Raw genomic sequence first — 18,640 nt, 5'->3', positions numbered from 1 at the left:
TGCTTTACTCACCCGATGCACCCCAAACCTTCTCAAACACCATATCATATGTGCTTCGTGTCTGCATTTCTCCTCTTAGACGCATGATAAGGTCCATTTTAGAGCCCTTGGTATCAAGTTTGCATTCTTTGCAGAGGTTCCTTACAGCGTCAACCTATGAAGATGTCCACAATAAGAAACTTGCATTTTCAAAATCTCAAATATATACATATTTACTGAGTTTACCTTCAAATTCATAATTTCATTAGTAAGCCGCTCCTCTGTAATGTTGATGTCACCCTGCTCATTGCCTTTTTGGGGTGCCTGTACTTTAGCATACTCTGTGTTTATGACAACACGGCTCTGGTGTGGGGGCCTATCCACGGTGCCCACTGATGGTAACTTGGCCCAACACAGAAGGGATTGTCACTGTTACCTAGGGATAAATATAACCACTCTTAATCACAATAAATGTGCACATTTTTATATAAATAGAGGTGAGCAGAGTGCAAGTACACAAAGGAGTGTGAGGGTTTGGGATAAAGAAGTCTTAAACTTTTGTACATATCCATGTGGTAATTATTTATATGTATTTCAGCTGCAGACTAAAGAACAAGGCACCCATCTCCTACATGTTTGTGTAGGGATCAATAAAGTATTTCTGATTCTGAAAAGAGAAATTAAAATGTGAAGTTACTTTTCAAAAAGCCTCTGCAGATAATTTCTCTTTCCACCAAGCTCCAGAAAACCTCAACGTCAATATCTCCTTTGAAATCTGGTGGAGGTTCTTCTATGTCACTCACTAAAATAAAAGATAATGGACAGCAGTCATGAGATCCTCAAGCAAAGGAATGAATATCTGACACCAGGGTCAGGTCCTCTTATGAGAAAATAATGACAGAGCAGGTATTCACTAAGGACATAAAGGATTTTCTACTTGCCAGCCATTTTGAAGACACCCTTTTTATGAAGATCCATGATGACAATTGGTGGATTATGGCCTCAGTGCACACATGAGAAATCATACTGATGTTATGTCAGCGCTTCAAAATGAAGGTATCCATGCAGTATGGCATCACGACTGGGATAGGACATTTCACTAGTTTCCTCCAGGGTATCGATTATCCTCCCAACAGCAGTGTGATTCTACAATGAGACATTTGGAAATAATATCAAAGGTGCATTGTATAAAATGTGCAGTGAAAATTATGTAATACATCCACTTTATATACAGTACATCCCTGTATGTCCTACTTTTTAAGTGAAAAACTATAAGCATGTCTCTCTATACTGAGTGTTACTGTACAGTATTGTAAGCACTACACAATTAAAGCAATTTAGCCTTTGACAGTGTTTTTTGAGTTGCATAAAAACAGACAAAGATGTATGCTCAAAATAATGTGGTCATCAAAGTTATGCACTCCTTCTTTCCATTCCTGATACCTGTAAAAGCTGCCACAAAGGCTGCAGCATTTACAATACGTAGACACTGACAAACAAAAGGCAGATCAGAAATTACTCTAATATTACCATTAGATGCTCAATGTAGACTTTGTGTGTGTGTGTGTGTATATATATATATATATATATACACACACACAGTTTGGACACACCTTTTCATTCAATTTGTTTCTTTATTTTCATGACTATTTACATTGTAGATTCTCACTGAAGGCATCAAAACTATGAATGAACACATATGGAATTATGTACTTAACAAAAAATTGTGAAATAACTGAAAGCATGTCTTATATTTTAGATTCTTCAAAGTAGCCACCCTTTTCATGCACACTGTGACATGAGTCAAGAAGATATAATTTCATACACACCTTGTACAATTCCAGAGATCATGAATATCTTCACTTTATGGGTGATGAGAATTGGCTCACACAGAGGAACATTCCCTTGGCAGTGGGCACAGAACATCTCATATGGTATAAGTGCCTGGGCAAGTCTTCAATTCTTGGTGATGCACACACATTCTGAGGCAAAACAGCTGGTATCTTTTAATTCATCTCTATGTACTTCACAAGTTGAACAAGGAAATAACCTTGAGGTGGATATAGAACATCGGATGGTTGCTCATCGTCATAGAAGTCAGCAGTGGTGTATGTGTCAGATGCCCCCTTTTCAGTTGTCTTAACTTTCTCAAATTGTTTGGGATGCATTTGAAACAAATGCCATTTTGCTATAGACTTATGGAGACAGGCAGATGTAGGTTTGCAACAAGCACAGTGCCAAGTGTTTAATTTCTTGTTGTAGTGGACCATCACTCTGCCCAACCGAGAGCTGAATGATATTTGTGGTTCAAAGACTGAAATATATACTTGTGATGACTCGTCTCCAAAACACACCTGTTTACTTAAGGGGGAACCCTCTGTCTCTGACATGTGTTTGCGCTGTAGGCACATTTTCATTGTACCCTCACCAAACCATTTTGTTCGTACCATCTCTTGTAGGACTTCATCGCTAAGTGTAACATCGGCTGTTGTTACTGGAGAGAAGGCCACGGACCTCAAGTGACAGCACTCCAATCCCATGATTGCACTTCTTTGGGCGAATTCTCGTGCCCGTTTGCATTTCTCTGATTCACAAGTGACAACATGGCTATTTCCCCATGTGCGTATCTGGACATGAATAGGGTGCCTAGGTCCACGTAAAGTTTTTGCCACGGCTTTTTTTTATCGATACACACCAAAGGCAGACAGTTGTCCTCATTTATGTCCATAATTGTTTCGGAGTGTCGCCTTTTATTATGTACTTTGAGGTTCCTTTTGTGTAATTTTAAACTGCGATAAACTTTTAAAAACGTTGAATTATTTTTAACACTTGAGCCTAACTAAAAATATTTTCTCCTTTGCATTTTGTCTTCTAGCATTCTCCAGAACCAAATTGTACCCCCAGGGTTTTGTTGCATTGTCATTTTAATTCTCTTTTTAACTTCCTTTGTGACTCTGTTACATATCCTAGAGAATAGGAGTGATCCTCCATTTTTAACAGGCTTTCAAATCTGACTGTAGTTGCTGAGTAATCTTCTCCCCCAACCCTCCCTTGCAATCGTCACGGTGCAACTGACTGAAAAGCACAAAATGCTGATGTATTTTAAAAATAGAGGCGCTACATGGTGTGACTCACTCGTATGTATTCTGAATGATTCTGAATGGCAGATTCTACGCTCACGAGAATACTTTGATTAGTTGGCGGAAGTAATTACACATGAATGAGAACAATTTGTGAAAGAACAAAGGGGGTTTCACTACGAAACAACTCATAAAATTACACAATGTTGTATGTTTTATCAAAAAAATACCTGCATGTTTAACGCTGTTCCGCTGGTGGCCCTGTAAATGAGGGTCCAGCCTACAGAAGTCTCCCTTCTTGGCACAAAGGGGACACTTGTACTGTGAATCGGATGTCGGTAGCAACTGGGGCTCAGTGTGCTCAGACAGGACAGACTGAAAAGAAGAGGAAGAAATAATGTATGCAACACAATGTTAGTAAAATAACCTTTAACTTTCAAATGTAGACATTTCTCAATACCTCAAATTATATTACACTTTGTAGTGTTTCTGCAACTGTCACTTTTCAATTAATAAAAAATATAATGTGAAGTACCTCACTCAAACAAACACACACACACACACTACGCTAGCATACATGTGCATACACATAGCTAATTTAAGCTAACGTTAGTATACTTTTAAATCACTCTTTTAACTATAAGCAATCGTCAACCTGAAATCAATAGCTATCGGTAGTAGCCTAATAATAATTTTAAACAAACCGTAATGGGCTAAATAACTCCATATTGCTATTATCAGTAACTTACCAGGTGCTTCCGGGGAGTTGTTGCCACCATGACTCAATATGGCAATATGGTCCATCTGCGTCTTGTAAACAAACCGTACATGTCTGAAAGTCGGAAGTTGCGTGCCAGCGGGGGCATGGCGTGAGCGGGCGTGGCGTGAGCAGGGGGCGTGGCGTGAGCGACTGCTGCATGCTGCAGTTGGACCCTTCTCTTTCATGTGGCAATATAGAGGTTATAGCTAGTAGCAATTTTCTACCCACCCACTCCATATTCAACAAAGCAATACAGACGTATGCAAATTGCCTTAGAACAAAAAGAAAACGACACAAGGTGAAGTGGAACATGGCATTCGGGAAATATTCACTAGGGTGTGTAGAATCCATATAAAGTGTCATTTCATGGGGCAATATAGAGGGAATGGCTAGCAACACACATTAACTACCCACTTCATTTACATAAACTTTTTTGATCTGTCAGATTCATAGAATTTTTTGTTTTGTCACCAAGATTTCCGTAGATTTCCATACTTCTGTAGAGTCTTTCTTGTAATTTCGTCCAATTGTCAGTGACGCCTAGAACGTGCCAAACCTGCTCAAATTTCAAGTGAACGATTACAATTATCTAAGTCGTTTATGAGTCTTTTTAATTTAAGCAGAGGCTCTGTTAAAGGGTTTATAAAGATGTTGCTATTATATAATTCAATAATAAATACATGGGATTAATTAGTGAGTTTCAACCAATTATCTGCTTTATCCGCGTTTATCTTCTCGGCTGCTCCTCAACTAGGGTCTGCTGTTTTCTGCGCATGTGAGGCAAAATTCTGTTGAATGTGCGTCACAAAAAGGGCTCGTTAATCGGGAGTCAGTACATAGAGTCATTCAAAAAGAATGAAACATTTGCTAACTACACGACGCTAGATTACCGTTCTCCTAGCAGCAGGATATTATGCTAGCAGCACTAACTCAGATTTTCTTTTTCAAAATACTAGACGTTGTGCCGTGGAACATGGCATTCGAGAATTACTCACTAGGGTATAAATAATCCATATAGAGTGTCAAGTGCCTATTCAAATTGCCTTATATATAAAAAAAATATATATATCCTAGTGAGTAATAAGCCAAATTCAGGTATAGTGTATTCAATTGGAGCCAATGAAGTAGGTGGCTAAGAAAGTGTTGCTGGCTATACCCTATATTTTCCACCATGAACTAACACACTAAATCGGTTCTTTATACCCTATTGAATAATTCTCAAATGGCATGTTCCACCTTACAATGTTCAGTTTTTTGTTATTGTGCAATTTGCATAGGCAAAATGTGGGTATAGTCTTGCACATTGTGTGCTTTAATATTGTTGTTTAAATAATTTTATTTCAAATCTATATAATTAATCTATTATTTGCTTTTTGCATTCATTAAATATATATTTTTAAATGCTTACACCATCTTTACACTTTACCATCTTTAGAAGGAATTACACACTATGCAGTATATTGACATTGGCGCTTTTTTTCTGAAGGTTTCCTCATTACAATACGATAATGATGTGATCGTTAGTGCTGCTGGCAGAATACTAGTCATCGATAGTGCATGCCTTCAGCGTTGTCTTGAAAAATTATTAGTTAGTCTGACGAAAGTAAAGTTTTATGAGAAACAACGGTTAATAATTGTGTCTGACTTAAAGAACGTCAGGATGGAAACAAAAATTTTTGATAAAAAGAAGACTATTGACCTTCGAAAGAAGCACATTGGGTATGACTGATTTATGTTGAATTTCTTAATAAGCTATTACTAAATACCAATGTTTTTACACTATTTTACAATTTCTGTACAAAGCGCAGACAATTTAAGAAATTATTTTATTTTAACCATTTTAAACATCTGACACAGTACATCATATTAGCGAATTTTCAAAAATATCAGGACATGCATGTACTTTGTTGAATTTTATGGAATGGCTGGGCTTTACCACTTGGCAAATGACAAGAGTCACATCGAAACAATCCAACACAACAGTTACTAATTGAATAGCTCAGAGGTGAAGCACATTCACAAAGATTATATACTTTTTAGGTCTCCTACATTTAAACAATTTTTTTATGAATTATGGCTCATTGGTGACTATTAATAATAATAATAATAATATTGTAGTACATGTATATATTGCTTTTCATAGTACTTCAAAAGCAATAACAAACATGCCAGGGACCAAGAAAGGCCAACTGAATTTAAAATAAAACAGTTTTTTTTCCGAAAGACACAAGGCCCTTGAAATGATTGGCTTGAATCTTAATTCAATGAAACCTGCATTATAGTATTCACACCTTTCTCCAATGGTCAAATAAACACAGGTTGGTCTTGGGAATTTTTACACCTCAGAATTATATTTAATTATAATTGTATTTAATTAAATAATATTATATCCAGTCTCAGTAGCAATGCCTCTTGTAAGTAAATACGTGTTATACCATGAGTTCTGGCTGATGGCATGGGAGATTAGGGCACCGTTACCTATAATACCTTGGTTGAAGAACCACAATGACCAACAATATGTACAATGGTAATGTAATAACACCTGTTGTGTTTAAGGCCATCCTGTAAGGTGTTCTTCAGCCATGATCCAATCAAGATTGTGCGAGCTAAAGGCCAATACATGTATGATGAGAATGGGAATCAATATTTGGACTGCATCAACAATGTTGCACATGGTAAGCAAGAGGCACAAATACATTGCAATCTCTGCAGTCATTTTAGTGTACAACAGAATACACAGGATATATGACATGTGAAACAGACTGTATTCTGCTTATGCAATGATATTGGGTATAATAATACCTATTTCTTTCATCACTACATAATATTAAGATACCACTGCACAACCAATGCAACATAGCAGAATAAAACAAAAGCTGTAGCTTAACTGTTAGATTACTTCCTCTGCTTTGCACCACTTCTAGTGGGTAAATAAATGTATTTGATAGGAAATTGTTATTAGTAAATGTTGTTGTTATTTGTAATAATACAAGTTTCAGATGAGACATGTTTCTCTATGTTGCTGACTAGATCTAGCAGTGTGATTGAAGTTATTGTAGGTTGGGTGTGATATTGTAAGAATCAGGCATGTCATTCTTTTAAGGTAAACAAGTGTGTGCAGCCTTCACATAGGATATCAGATGTCAAAGTTTGCACAAACAGATATCTGTGTAAACAATTCTTAGTGTACACAGTATTGAACTGTTAATGACAATGTTAAAACGTTTAGCTTAACAGGAAATAGATACTACAAAAACCACATGCCTTACAATACAAATCAGATATCAATCAGCTTCAATTTAAGTGATCATGGCCAGAAAAATTGTGGCATGGAGGATATTGTAAGGTTTTGTTAAGATAGCCCACTACAAAGAAGAGTGCCAGAAATTCGTGCCAATATATTCTCAAACCACAACCTCAAGGGCATGATTATTTTACAATATTCTGTTAAACATTGATATTATAGGTAGGAGCAAAAATCACAATTTCAGAACATTATAATAGTATAAATCCAGTGGAATGATAATGTTTAATAACTAGACAAATCTATATTTGAACATTTAAACTTATTCATTAAAGCCTGGAACTTCTTACATTTGTACATTTGATCTACCGGTCAAATGTTTTAGAACACAAAGGTAAGAGGTCAAATGCCAATTACCAAAAACTGAGAAGAATGTATGTTTCCGAGTTTTAAAAAACAGGGGGAAAAGTAATGGCTTGACAACTGTTCTGCAGCAATAGAAGTAAATCAAGCATTGACATTTGATGCAAAAAAATCCTACAGGTGTTTTAACTTTTGTAGATTACTTAGAAACTCAAGTATAAATGCGGTGTCTGTATAAATGTCTGTATAAATGCAGTGTTGAAACAGACTGTGTTAATACACCCTTGTAAGTATTATTTGGACAGTATAGTACTGCAGGAAGTAGTATATTGCTATACTAATGGAGAGAGAATTTAAATTGATAAAAAATAGACAGACCTTCCTTATCCTTAAAAGTGTGGGTCTTTCCATTAGAGAAATTGCAAAGATAGCGAAGGCACATGGAAACTGGAGAAAACTCTGACATGAAGTGGTCTGGCAGACCCAAAGTCACAACAGAATCAGATGACACGTTTCTGTGAGTCAAAAGCTTGCATGATAGGCAGCTCACAGGACAGCTTCAAGCACAGCATAAAACTGGTTTAAGTAAGCAAACCTCAGTTTCAACTGTAAAGAGAAGACTTCAAGCTGTAAGGTTTGACAGCTCGAGTGGCTGTAAGAAAGCCATTGCTAAGGTGGCAACATTTCCTTGGCCATGAAGCACCACCAGTGGACTACTGAAAACTGGAAGGTCTTCTGGACTGATGAATCAACATTTGAAATCTTTGGTTCATCACGTCTGTACATCGTCAAGTAGGTAAAACGATGGATCAGTGTATGACACCAACTGTCAAACAAGGAGGAGGAAGTGTGATGGTCTGGGGTTCTTTTGCTGGATCCAGAGTCTGCAACTTGCACAAAATGAGTGGCACCCTGAACCAAAACAGCTTACCACAGCATTTTACAGCACCATGTACTCTCTGGGGTATGCCCAGTTGATTGTAATGACTCAAAACATACCTCCAGGCATTGTCCGAAATACCTTAAATGAAAGCAACAATATGGTAGGCGTCAAAAAAAGGAATGGCTAGCACAGTCTCCTGATTTAAACCCCATTGAGCTGGTATGGCAATGCAACCTAAAAGTGCAACACATTTGTGGGAACTTCTTCAACAGTGTTAGGAAAACGTTATCGAATAATATTGGATTTCCATTGTAGAAAGTGTTTTCCGCTGTTATGTCTGTAAAAGGTGGCAACATTGATAAGTCAAACATTTGCACTTTGTGTGAACAAGGCTGCCAGTGTTTGACTTGCTGAACAGTAGTGACACTTGAACGTGGATTGGAGCTTTGGTCTGATATTTCTGTCAGATTATATGAAAATGGAGCTATGTAGCCACATACAACAGTTGTGAGTTTAGTGTTAAAATGAGAATGCATGACTATACCTAGTGTAAAATTTGGGAACATAATGGGGCTGTTTGCTTCCACTTGTCCAGGGACTCTTTACCCAGTAAAAATATATTATAGCTATAAACCTGGTTGCCTGTGCCAGAAGCATGTCACTTAAAATGCCAGGTTTTTGGGATAGATTCCAATCGGGGTCCAGTATAGAGGAAATTTCAACACGTCACAATTTCCACAAAACCTTGCAGCAAAGCCTGAAACCAGCTCTATACATTTATAAAATGTTTCATCAACTGTGTACATTCTCACCCCTCTGAATATATGATTGTGTCCTATGGTTGTGTCCATGTCTCCCCAGTTGGTCACAGCCATCCAATAGTCGTGAAGGCTGGGGCTAAACAGATGGAGCTACTGAATACTAACTCCCGCTTTCTGCATGATAACCTGGTCCAGTACGCCCAGAGGCTGCAAGCCACACTACCTGAAAAGCTCTCGGTCTGTTACTTTGTCAACTCAGGGTATGTACATGTTCATTAAAGTTGATGATATGCTTTAGTGACTAATAGGATACACATAGTTTCCAGCACGATCTCATGGTCAAAATATACTCAAGATCCTGTTTTGTTAAAGCAATAAATAATTTTCAGTTAAGCATTAAATGTTGAAAGTAAAGGAAATAATTCCAATTAATTAAGGTAAGGATTTAAGATTCAGAAAAGGTTAAGACAAAAAAGCTGTTTTGACCTTTGACCACAGATTTCCTTTAAGAATGTCTTTAATTGGACAAGCCCCTGCTCTGGTCTAGGGCCCTTCTTAAAATACAGTTGTGCTGAAAGATTTGCATACCCTTGGAGAATTGTTAATATATGTAACATTTGTAAAGAAAACATGAGTGAGCAGGCAAAACACATACATGTCTTTTATTTCTTATGGGACTCACATTCAACTGTAGGTCATAACAGAATCTGTTAGCAACAAAGAAAAAATCAACTGTTCAAAAGTCTGCACTCTTATTTCTTAATACTGTGTATTTCCCTCTTTAGCATCAATGACAGCGTAATGAGGTCCCGAATTCTTGCAGGTGGTGTAGCTGCCCATTCGTCTTGGCAAAATGCCTCCAGGTCATGCAAAGTCTTTGGTCCTCTTGTCAAGATGTTGTCGTGCATATTGTAACCCGGCTTTTCTGTGGCATTGGCACAAAACACTGCCAAGGGGACTGGCAGATGAAAAAATCCACCATCAAAAATCCAACTCGATCATGCAGCTCATTTTTGTTCAAGGGTCGTGGTATTGTGCTCCTTGCAACAACTACAACAGGGTTCCCGCGGCTCCTTAAATGGTCTAAAATTTACCATAAATTAGGTGTTGGTATTAAATTTGCAGATGGTGCGTTTAAGGCTGATGGGGAAAATGTTCATGCACAGTCGCACGGCAGGTAAAACATGCAATTAGCTTGTATTAACTTGGAATTAAACTAAAAGAGACTCTGCCATTAATATACGTTTTATGTTACATTAGCTAGTTACAGACATTGGGGTCTGGGTGCATGTCATCTTTTTGTTGTCGTCAGAAGTTGCTAGATAGAGGCAAAAAAAATACAACATGGGGAGAGGCAAGTTTAATGAAAACTTATTGGAGGAAGAAACGTTTTGGAGGTGGTTGGTTCTGGTAGGAAACGAATACGAGACATGGTGCCATTTGGTGGACCTTACACCGCGGAATTAGGAGAGCAGCAGAGCTAAGCCATACATCTTGAGGAGAGTTTGGGGTGGTGTTACGAAAACAATGTTGGGAGGATGTTGAATGGTTTATTTGGGAGCTACCTACAGTCAGGGTCCAAAATTAACAGCTCAGAGGAAATTTCTCAAGCTTGCATTACACTGAAATCCACCTATAACTTCTGTGAGAAAATATGTGTGCATTCTTGAAATAAAACGGTACCAAGGAGCAGAGTTTGCGGTCCAGTGGCCAATCTGGTCCAAACTGCCTCAAAATAGGCTCAATCATTTATGCTCAGTTTGTGCCGCTGAAAGGTTTGTTTGTGCTGCTTCAGTTTTCGGTACATACCTACATTCCTACTGGATAGCACAGTGGCTTTACTCTCTTTCCACTATAGCTCTGTAACTATCCGTAAGAAAGCAGTCGCAAAAACAAACCTTTATCGGCACAAAAGGAGCACAAATGTTTGAGCCTATTTTGAGTGAATTTTAACTATAAAATATTATTTAATATCTAAAAGATGAAAACAGCACAGAAATTATAACGGCACAAACCAGCACAAACGATTGAGCCTATTAGGTTTTGTCCTATTTTGAGTCAATCTGGAGCCAGTTGGGAGGCTGGCACAAATTGTACCTTTAACGCACAAACGAAGCACAAACAAACAAGACTATTTCGGGTGAATTTGAAGTGTGTTGGGGGACTGAGTGATCTCAGAATGACCAGTGAAATATACTTTAATGTCTAAAAAAATTATAGCAGCAAAAAAGAAAATTTGAACAGTACAAACCAGCACAAACGGACCACAAAGGGTTGAGCCTATTTTGAGTCAGTTTGGAGTTGGGTGGCTGGTGATGTCTTCAACTCTAATCAATCTTCTAATATTAAAAACACAGATGCAGCAAAAACAAAACTTTTAACGGCCCAAACCAGCACAAATGAAGCACAAAGTAGAGTATTTTGACTCAATTTGGTGCATGTTGGGGGGCTGAGTGACATCACCTACATTTAAATGTCTAATATATAAAAGACCAAAGCAGCACAAATGACATTTTTAACAGTGATAACAAATTACACTATTTTGACCGATTTTGGAGGATATTGGGGGGCTAGTGACACCATACCCTATAATTAAATGTCTAATATTTAAAACATTGAAGCAGCCCAAACGAAACTTGTAACGGCACAAACCAGCACAAACGAAGCACAAACAAACAATAATTTTATGGGTGAATTTGGAGGATTGAGTGACCTCGGAATTATCTATAAAATATATTTTTTTAATTATATCTAAAGAATTACAGCAGCACAACTGGAGAAGAAGCGATTAAAGGTATTTACCTGTGTAAAAAATGGTCCCCAATCCTGTGCAAATTTACGGCAAAATAGGCTTAATCGTTCGTGGTGGTTTGTGCCATACATTTTTTGTTTGTGCTGCTATCATTTCTTAGATATTAAATTATATTTTATAGGTAAAGTTCACTCAAAATAGTCTCAACCATTTGTGCTTATTTTGTGCCGATAAAGGTTTGTTTTTGCGACTGCTTTCTTACCACTGCTTTCTTACTGATAGTGACAGAGCTATAGTGGAAAGAGAGAAAAGCCAGTGCTCTATCCAGTAGGAAACTGTAGCAGCACAAACAAACCTTTCACTGGCACAAACAGAGCATATATGATTGAGCCTATTTTGAAGCTGTTTGGGACAGTTTTGTGACAGTTTTCAGACAGTTAACCAAGCAAAAATATGAATATTTTTTAATATGATAAGAATTCCTTATGTTTTAATATCATGTTGTTATAAACTATTTGTGTGACAATTATTTTATTTATAATTATTTAAAAATATGTTGTTAAACCCATGCTTGAAATGTTAAATCTTTATTTTGCTACACTAACGGCGACGTTCAGATGTGGCACATTGTTAATCACTCACGGCAACAACGTCTATAACGCCGGCGCTACACCGCCGTGACACCGCTGTAACACCGTGGTGAGCAAGTCTTCACGTGTGAGGGGTGGAGTCTGCCATAAAGATCTAGATAAGCTACCTACCATCAACTTGCTCTCATGTAACGTCACAGTGAGTGAATCTCCTATGCTGCAGGTTGGGCTATATCAACATTCAAATTCTGTAATTTCTCTAAGAATAACATACTATATATATATAATAACATTCTATAGCTCCTACATAGATCATTATAAATTTGAACTTTTGAACGTTCATTATATATTGGAAGAATATCAAGACAGTAAATCCAGGTATTGGAACTCCAACTTATGACCCATCCACCACAGCCCAGACATCCCTGTGGACCACGATCAGCCATTATTGGGCGGGTGTAATTTACATGTCCTTTTATGCATTGTATACAGGTGCATCTAATAAGAAATAGAATATTGGTTCTTCCTACCACCGTTCCACTAGAACAACTACCAGTTGGACGAGAGTGTTCCTGATATAATACTTCTGTCCCAAATATCTTTTCATAGTCAGTAAGGGGGAGTTTGCATGGCCATGAAGGCCTGGGGGCACCAGTCAGCCATGTTTGACAGTATATCACTGGATAATCCCCCTCCCCATATGTGGAAACAACCTCCTACAGTTCCTGCTTCTTCTTGGTGCCTTTTGCCTTCAGGTCTGTCTCCAGCAAAAACATCCGTGCAGGTCAGGTGATTGACAGGTGCTTTTTTCTACAGTCACATTACTGTCAACCATACATGCCCATGCCATAACACTTCCTCCACCACACTTCACAAAAGAGGTTCCATAACACTCCCTTCACCATGCTTCACAGAACAGTTTATTTGTATTTTTTATTTAACTTTTATTTAACCAGGTAGGTCGATTGAGAACAGATTCTCATTTGCAATGGCGACCTGGCCAAGACAAAGCGCAAACGTGCAAGACAACATACAGTTACAGACAGAGTACACAGATTTCAAAAATACAAAATGAAGTAGAGTCTATAAGAGGTGCCATAACACTTCCTCCACCATGCTCCACAGAAGAGGTGGTATGCTTTGGATCATAAGCAGTTGCTCCTCTTCTTATTAATTCTCCCTTCCCATCTTTCTTTTAAATTGCTAAAGGTTTATTGATCTGGCCAAGAACAAGTAGTCTGTAAGATTGTGCTCAACTTGAAAATCTGTTTAGGAGATTCAATGAATCTTTGCACATTTTCAATACAGCATTCCAAAATGCACCATTGATCAAATATTAACAAAATGCTTTCTGAACTCAAATTAGTTTGCAAATAATACATTCAAGGAATTCAGTGTCAGTTGTTGAATTAAGTTACCTTTATCTGTTCAAGTTCAAAGTGTTTGTATTTGTCATGAAATGCTTAGTTTCCGTACTCCGCAACAGTGCAGATAAGAATAAAAACTGTATTATCTAAAGAAATTAATGTTAATGTATGATCTGTTAATATTTGTACACATCTGAGCAAAAAACTACTTTTCTGGGGGTGTACATACTTATATACAAATGCACCTTTAGCAGCATATATTCCGAATAACCATGAGTAAAAATATATCTTTAATAAACAGCAATGCAGGTTGGATATTAACAACAGTGTATTTTTATCCATAGTAATACCACAATTTCTGGTGTATTATTTTTTATTTGATAATATGTTTTATAATTGTCTTACTGCTTGTGCCGTAGGACGTTTGCCTGATACCACCATGTGGAACAAGTGAACTATACACCGACTGATAACTGCCATACATTTAGATTTTGGATTTATGCTGTAAATATGCTGTGATCACTGTATTTCATTGTATTCTGTAATATTTACTCTTTAGTATTTTCATTAAGGGAGAGTGTATGCTTTCATCTCAGTGATATTTTGACCTAGGCATGTGTTGTCATTTTATATTACTAGCTATTCAGACAGTTAACTAATCAAAAATATGAATACCTGTTAATATGAGCAGAATTCCTTATGTTTTCATAAACTATTTGTGTGACAATTCTTTTCACTGACTATACTAGTATTTTACAAATATGTTGTTAAAACCATGATTGAAATGTAAAATATTTATTTTGCTACATTCTTTTACTTTTGGCGACACTCAGCGATGTTCAGACATTGCACATTGTTAATCACTCACGGCGACGTAGCACATTGTTAATCACTCACGGCAACGTTCAGACGTTACACATGTTAATCACTGACACCGCCATGAGCAATGTCTTCACATGTACACATCGTCACTATGCCGCCTACATGACATCTTAAAACCCTTGTAAAATTGCATGGAGAAACAGACATTAGGTAGGCGTTCACTAGCTTGGTTATCCATATCAGTAGCTAGCATCTCTGTCTATTTGGCAGACTCCACCCCCCAATAAAACTGAACGGCGTAAGTTATGGCGCTTATTTACAGTAACAACGGCATTGCAAATGCAGCATTGCAGCGTTTTGGACGGCGGTTTACTGGGGAACGGTGTATTTTGCATCTCATTGGACGACATGGGACGCCGTAATGTGTCATGTTTTTGACTCACTTGGCCTTCCATATTAATCCAACAGGCGTAGGGGTTAATCTAACAGGTGAAGTTGTTACTTTAGCATGAGTTGGCTACAGGTGTAGGCATTTATATAACAGTTTAGGCGTTACCTTAATCGTTGCAAATGTATGCGTTAGTTTAACAGGTGTTGCTAACAGGCACACACGCTTATTTAACAGGCGCAGGCATTTGCTTAACAGCCGTAGGCGCTAAACAATCGCGTTCTGAGTGCATGAATTCTGACCCATTTGGCGTTGCATAAATCTGGGCCAATTCCTTCGAATTGTTAAAAAACTGACATTTTAACATTATTTTACATCTCAAAAAGAAACCTCCACTGCCTCAGTTTGGACTACAGCAAAACCAAATAAAACCAAAGATAAACAGTAATCAGAAAATACACTCAAAAAAATTATAAACGCAACACTTTTGTTTTTGCCCCCATTTATCTTGAGATGAACTCAAAGATCTAAGATTTTTTCTTGGTACACAAAAGGCCTATTTCTCTCAAATATTGTTCACAAATCTGTCTAAATCTGTGTTAGTGAGCAATTTTCCTTTGCCGAGATTATCCCTCCACCTCACAGGTGTGGCATATCAAGATGCTGATTAGACTGCATGATTATTGCACAGGTCTGCCTTAGGCTGGCCTCAATAAAAGGCCACTCTAAAATGTGCAGTTTCACTGTATTGGGGGGGTCGAAAACCAGTCAGTATCTGGTATTTGCCTCACACAGTGCAACTCATCTCCTTCGCATAGAGTTGATTCAGGTTGTTGATTGTGGCCTGTGGAATGCTGGTCCACTCCTCTTCAATGGCTGTGCAAAGTTGCTGGATTTTGGCAGGACCTGGAACATACGCAGGACCTGTCTTATACGCTGATCCAGAGCATCCCAAACATGCTCAACGGGTGACATGTCCAGTGAGTATGCTGGCTATGCAAGAACTGGGATGTTTTCAGCTTCCAGGAATTGTGTACAGATCCTTGCAACATGGGGCCGTGCATTATCATGCTGAAACATGAGGTGATGGTCGTGGATGAATGGCACAACAATGGGCCTCAGGATCTCATCACGGTATCTCTGTGCATTCAAAATGCCATCAATAAAAGGCACCTGTGTTCGTTGTCCATAACACACGCCTGCCCATACCATAACCCCACCGCCACCATGGGCCACTCGATCCACAACATTTGACATCAGCAAACCGCTCACCCACACAACGCTATACATGTCTGCCATCAGCCCTGTACAGTTAAAACTGGGATTAATCCGTGAAGAAAACAAAGTGCCAGATGCCATCGAATGTGAGCATACCCACTCAAGTCAGTTACGACTACGAACTGCAGACAGGTTGAGACCCCGATGAGGACGACGAGCATGCAGATGAGCTTCCCTGAGATGGTTTCGGACAGTTTGTGCAGATATTCTTTGGTTATGCAAACTGATTGTTGCAGCAGCTCTCTGGGTGGCTGGTCTCAGACAATCTTGGAGGTGAAGATGCTGGATGTAGAAGTCCTGGGCTGGTGGGGTTACACGTGGTCTGCGGTTGTGAGGTCGGTTGGATGTACTGCCAAATTCTCTGAAACGGCTTATGGTAGAGAAATTAAAATTCAATTCACAGGCAACAGCTCTGGTGGACATTCCTGCAGTCAACATGCCAATTGCACGCTCCTTCAAAACTTGTGACATCTGTGGCATTGCGCTGTGTGTTGGAACTGCACATTTTAGGGTGGCCTTTTATTGTGGCCAGCCTAAGGCACACCTGTGCAATAATCATCTAATCAGCATCTTGATATGCCACATCTGTGTGGTGGATGGATTATCTTGGCAAAGGAGAAGTGCTTACTAACACAGATTTAGACAGATTTGTGAACAATATTTGAAAGTAATAGGCCTTTTGTGTGCATTGAGAAAGTCTTAGATCTTTGAGTTCAGTTCATGATAAATGGGGGCAAAAACAAAAGTGTTGCATTTATAATTTTGTTCAGTGTAATAACCATGAAAAAAAGAAAAACATTTATAAGTATAATACAAGGTCCATCTCAAATTAATTTAAAGTTATCTAGCAAAGACAATAATGCTTTCTTGTCTTTGATCAGATTCAGGGATTTACTTAACAATTTCAACTCATTTTTTAAGGGATCTATGTATAAAGAATTTACCCAATAAAACCACGACATTGAGAACCAAGTCCAAATTCTTGTCCTTCACAAAAACACTACATTTTATCGTCTTCACTGTCAAGGGTGACAACTCAGTATCTTTGGATTGTAGCCAGGTCCACATATTATTCCAGAAAGACTGCACCGTATCACAATAAAATAACATATTTTCTAAACTTTCCACTTCCTTGTCACAAAATGCATAAGCATTTACTTCAAAACAAATTTGTAATTTTAAGAATTTGTTTGTTGGGTAAATTCCATTGAAAATCTTGACACAGACCTCTTTTACTTTAGGGGGCAGCGGAAATGAAAGGTATCTTGTTCTTACTCTCTTAATTTCTTCCACTACAAATTCCCTGCGAATATAATTTATTTTCAGTGAGTCAGGATAATATTCTTTAAGGAGCATATTTCTTACTACTTTGTTGTTGCATTTATTGTCCTTAAAGTCAACCCCATCAATGAGAAGCTGTCGTAGTATAGGGGTGACCTTTGAGTGCAGAATGTCTTCCCTAATCATTGATCACAATGATCCCAATATCATATATGCAAACAGAACATTGAACTTTGAATTTTCCACAAAACTCCTCCTGCTGTAGCAAATTCACGTCATCCATAAAATGAGCAACCGCCCAAATCCCTTTAGACCACTATTCCTCTATATACACAGATTTTCCCCTAAGCAACATGTATCTATTGTTCCACACCGGTGTAATGTGCAGCGTGAAATTATGCTTGTATAGTAATTTCCAATAGAGAAGGACTTGCTGATGGAAAGCAGAAAGTTTTGTTGGTAGCAAGCTATATTCAAAATCACAGTGAATTAAAAAGTATATTCGACCCATTTGTTGAAAAACCGCTTCGGGAACCGTAAACTAAAAAGAGCCCCTATTCATAAGAAAAGATTGCAACAATTTTAAGTCTCCATTCATGATATCAAAATCTATTGCATTAATACTGCCCTATTCATAATTTTATACAATGTCGTTCTATCTAATGTAATGACATTTGTTTCTCCATTTTATAAATAAGCTTGGACAGACTGTCCGTTTTGGATAATAAAACTCTCCCAAAATGTGGATATCCCTTTGTGGCCACCTGTTTAAAGGTGCCTTCATCAATCCTGTTCCACACATTCTTATTCTCAGTGTTTAGTCTTTCAACTCTTCCACGTTAAACTGGACTGCCTTCACTAAATTAGCAATCATGGTGGTACTTCAGCAAACATACGCTCACTTAACTCGGTCAGCTGATCATCCACTCTCTTTTCCAGTTTTGGAGTCGATGGGTCACTAGCACATTCCTGCTTGTTTAGCAGAGTTACATCCATTGCATAGTCATGTTGCATTTCACTACCTCCTTCAGTCCTTTTGATGTTAAGTGAAGTTTTATGGCCTTTGGGGTCTAGTTTTAGTTTAGCAGGCTC

The 18,640-nt window shown here is 38.0% G+C and overlaps 1 protein-coding gene across 2 annotated transcripts in view; it reads left to right on the top strand.

The window, feature by feature from the left end:
• The first annotated feature begins 5,338 nt into the window (after nucleotides 1-5,338).
• The window catches only part of etnppl (ethanolamine-phosphate phospho-lyase), an 83,177-nt gene continuing 69,875 nt past the window's right edge, over nucleotides 5,339-18,640 (top strand). For both annotated transcript variants that reach the window (XM_029117588.2, XM_029117589.2), the window contains exons 1-3: nucleotides 5,339-5,538; nucleotides 6,376-6,494; nucleotides 9,171-9,330. In XM_029117588.2, the coding sequence (XP_028973421.2) occupies nucleotides 5,480-5,538; nucleotides 6,376-6,494; nucleotides 9,171-9,330 (338 nt within the window). In that variant the 5' untranslated portion in view covers nucleotides 5,339-5,479. The remainder of the gene's footprint in view (nucleotides 5,539-6,375; nucleotides 6,495-9,170; nucleotides 9,331-18,640) is intronic.

Source organism: Esox lucius, chromosome 24 (genome assembly GCF_011004845.1).
Source record: "Esox lucius isolate fEsoLuc1 chromosome 24, fEsoLuc1.pri, whole genome shotgun sequence".
Taxonomy (NCBI): domain Eukaryota; kingdom Metazoa; phylum Chordata; class Actinopteri; order Esociformes; family Esocidae; genus Esox; species Esox lucius.
Note: the sequence above shows the minus strand (reverse complement) of the source record. Positions and strands in the feature narration are given on the sequence as shown.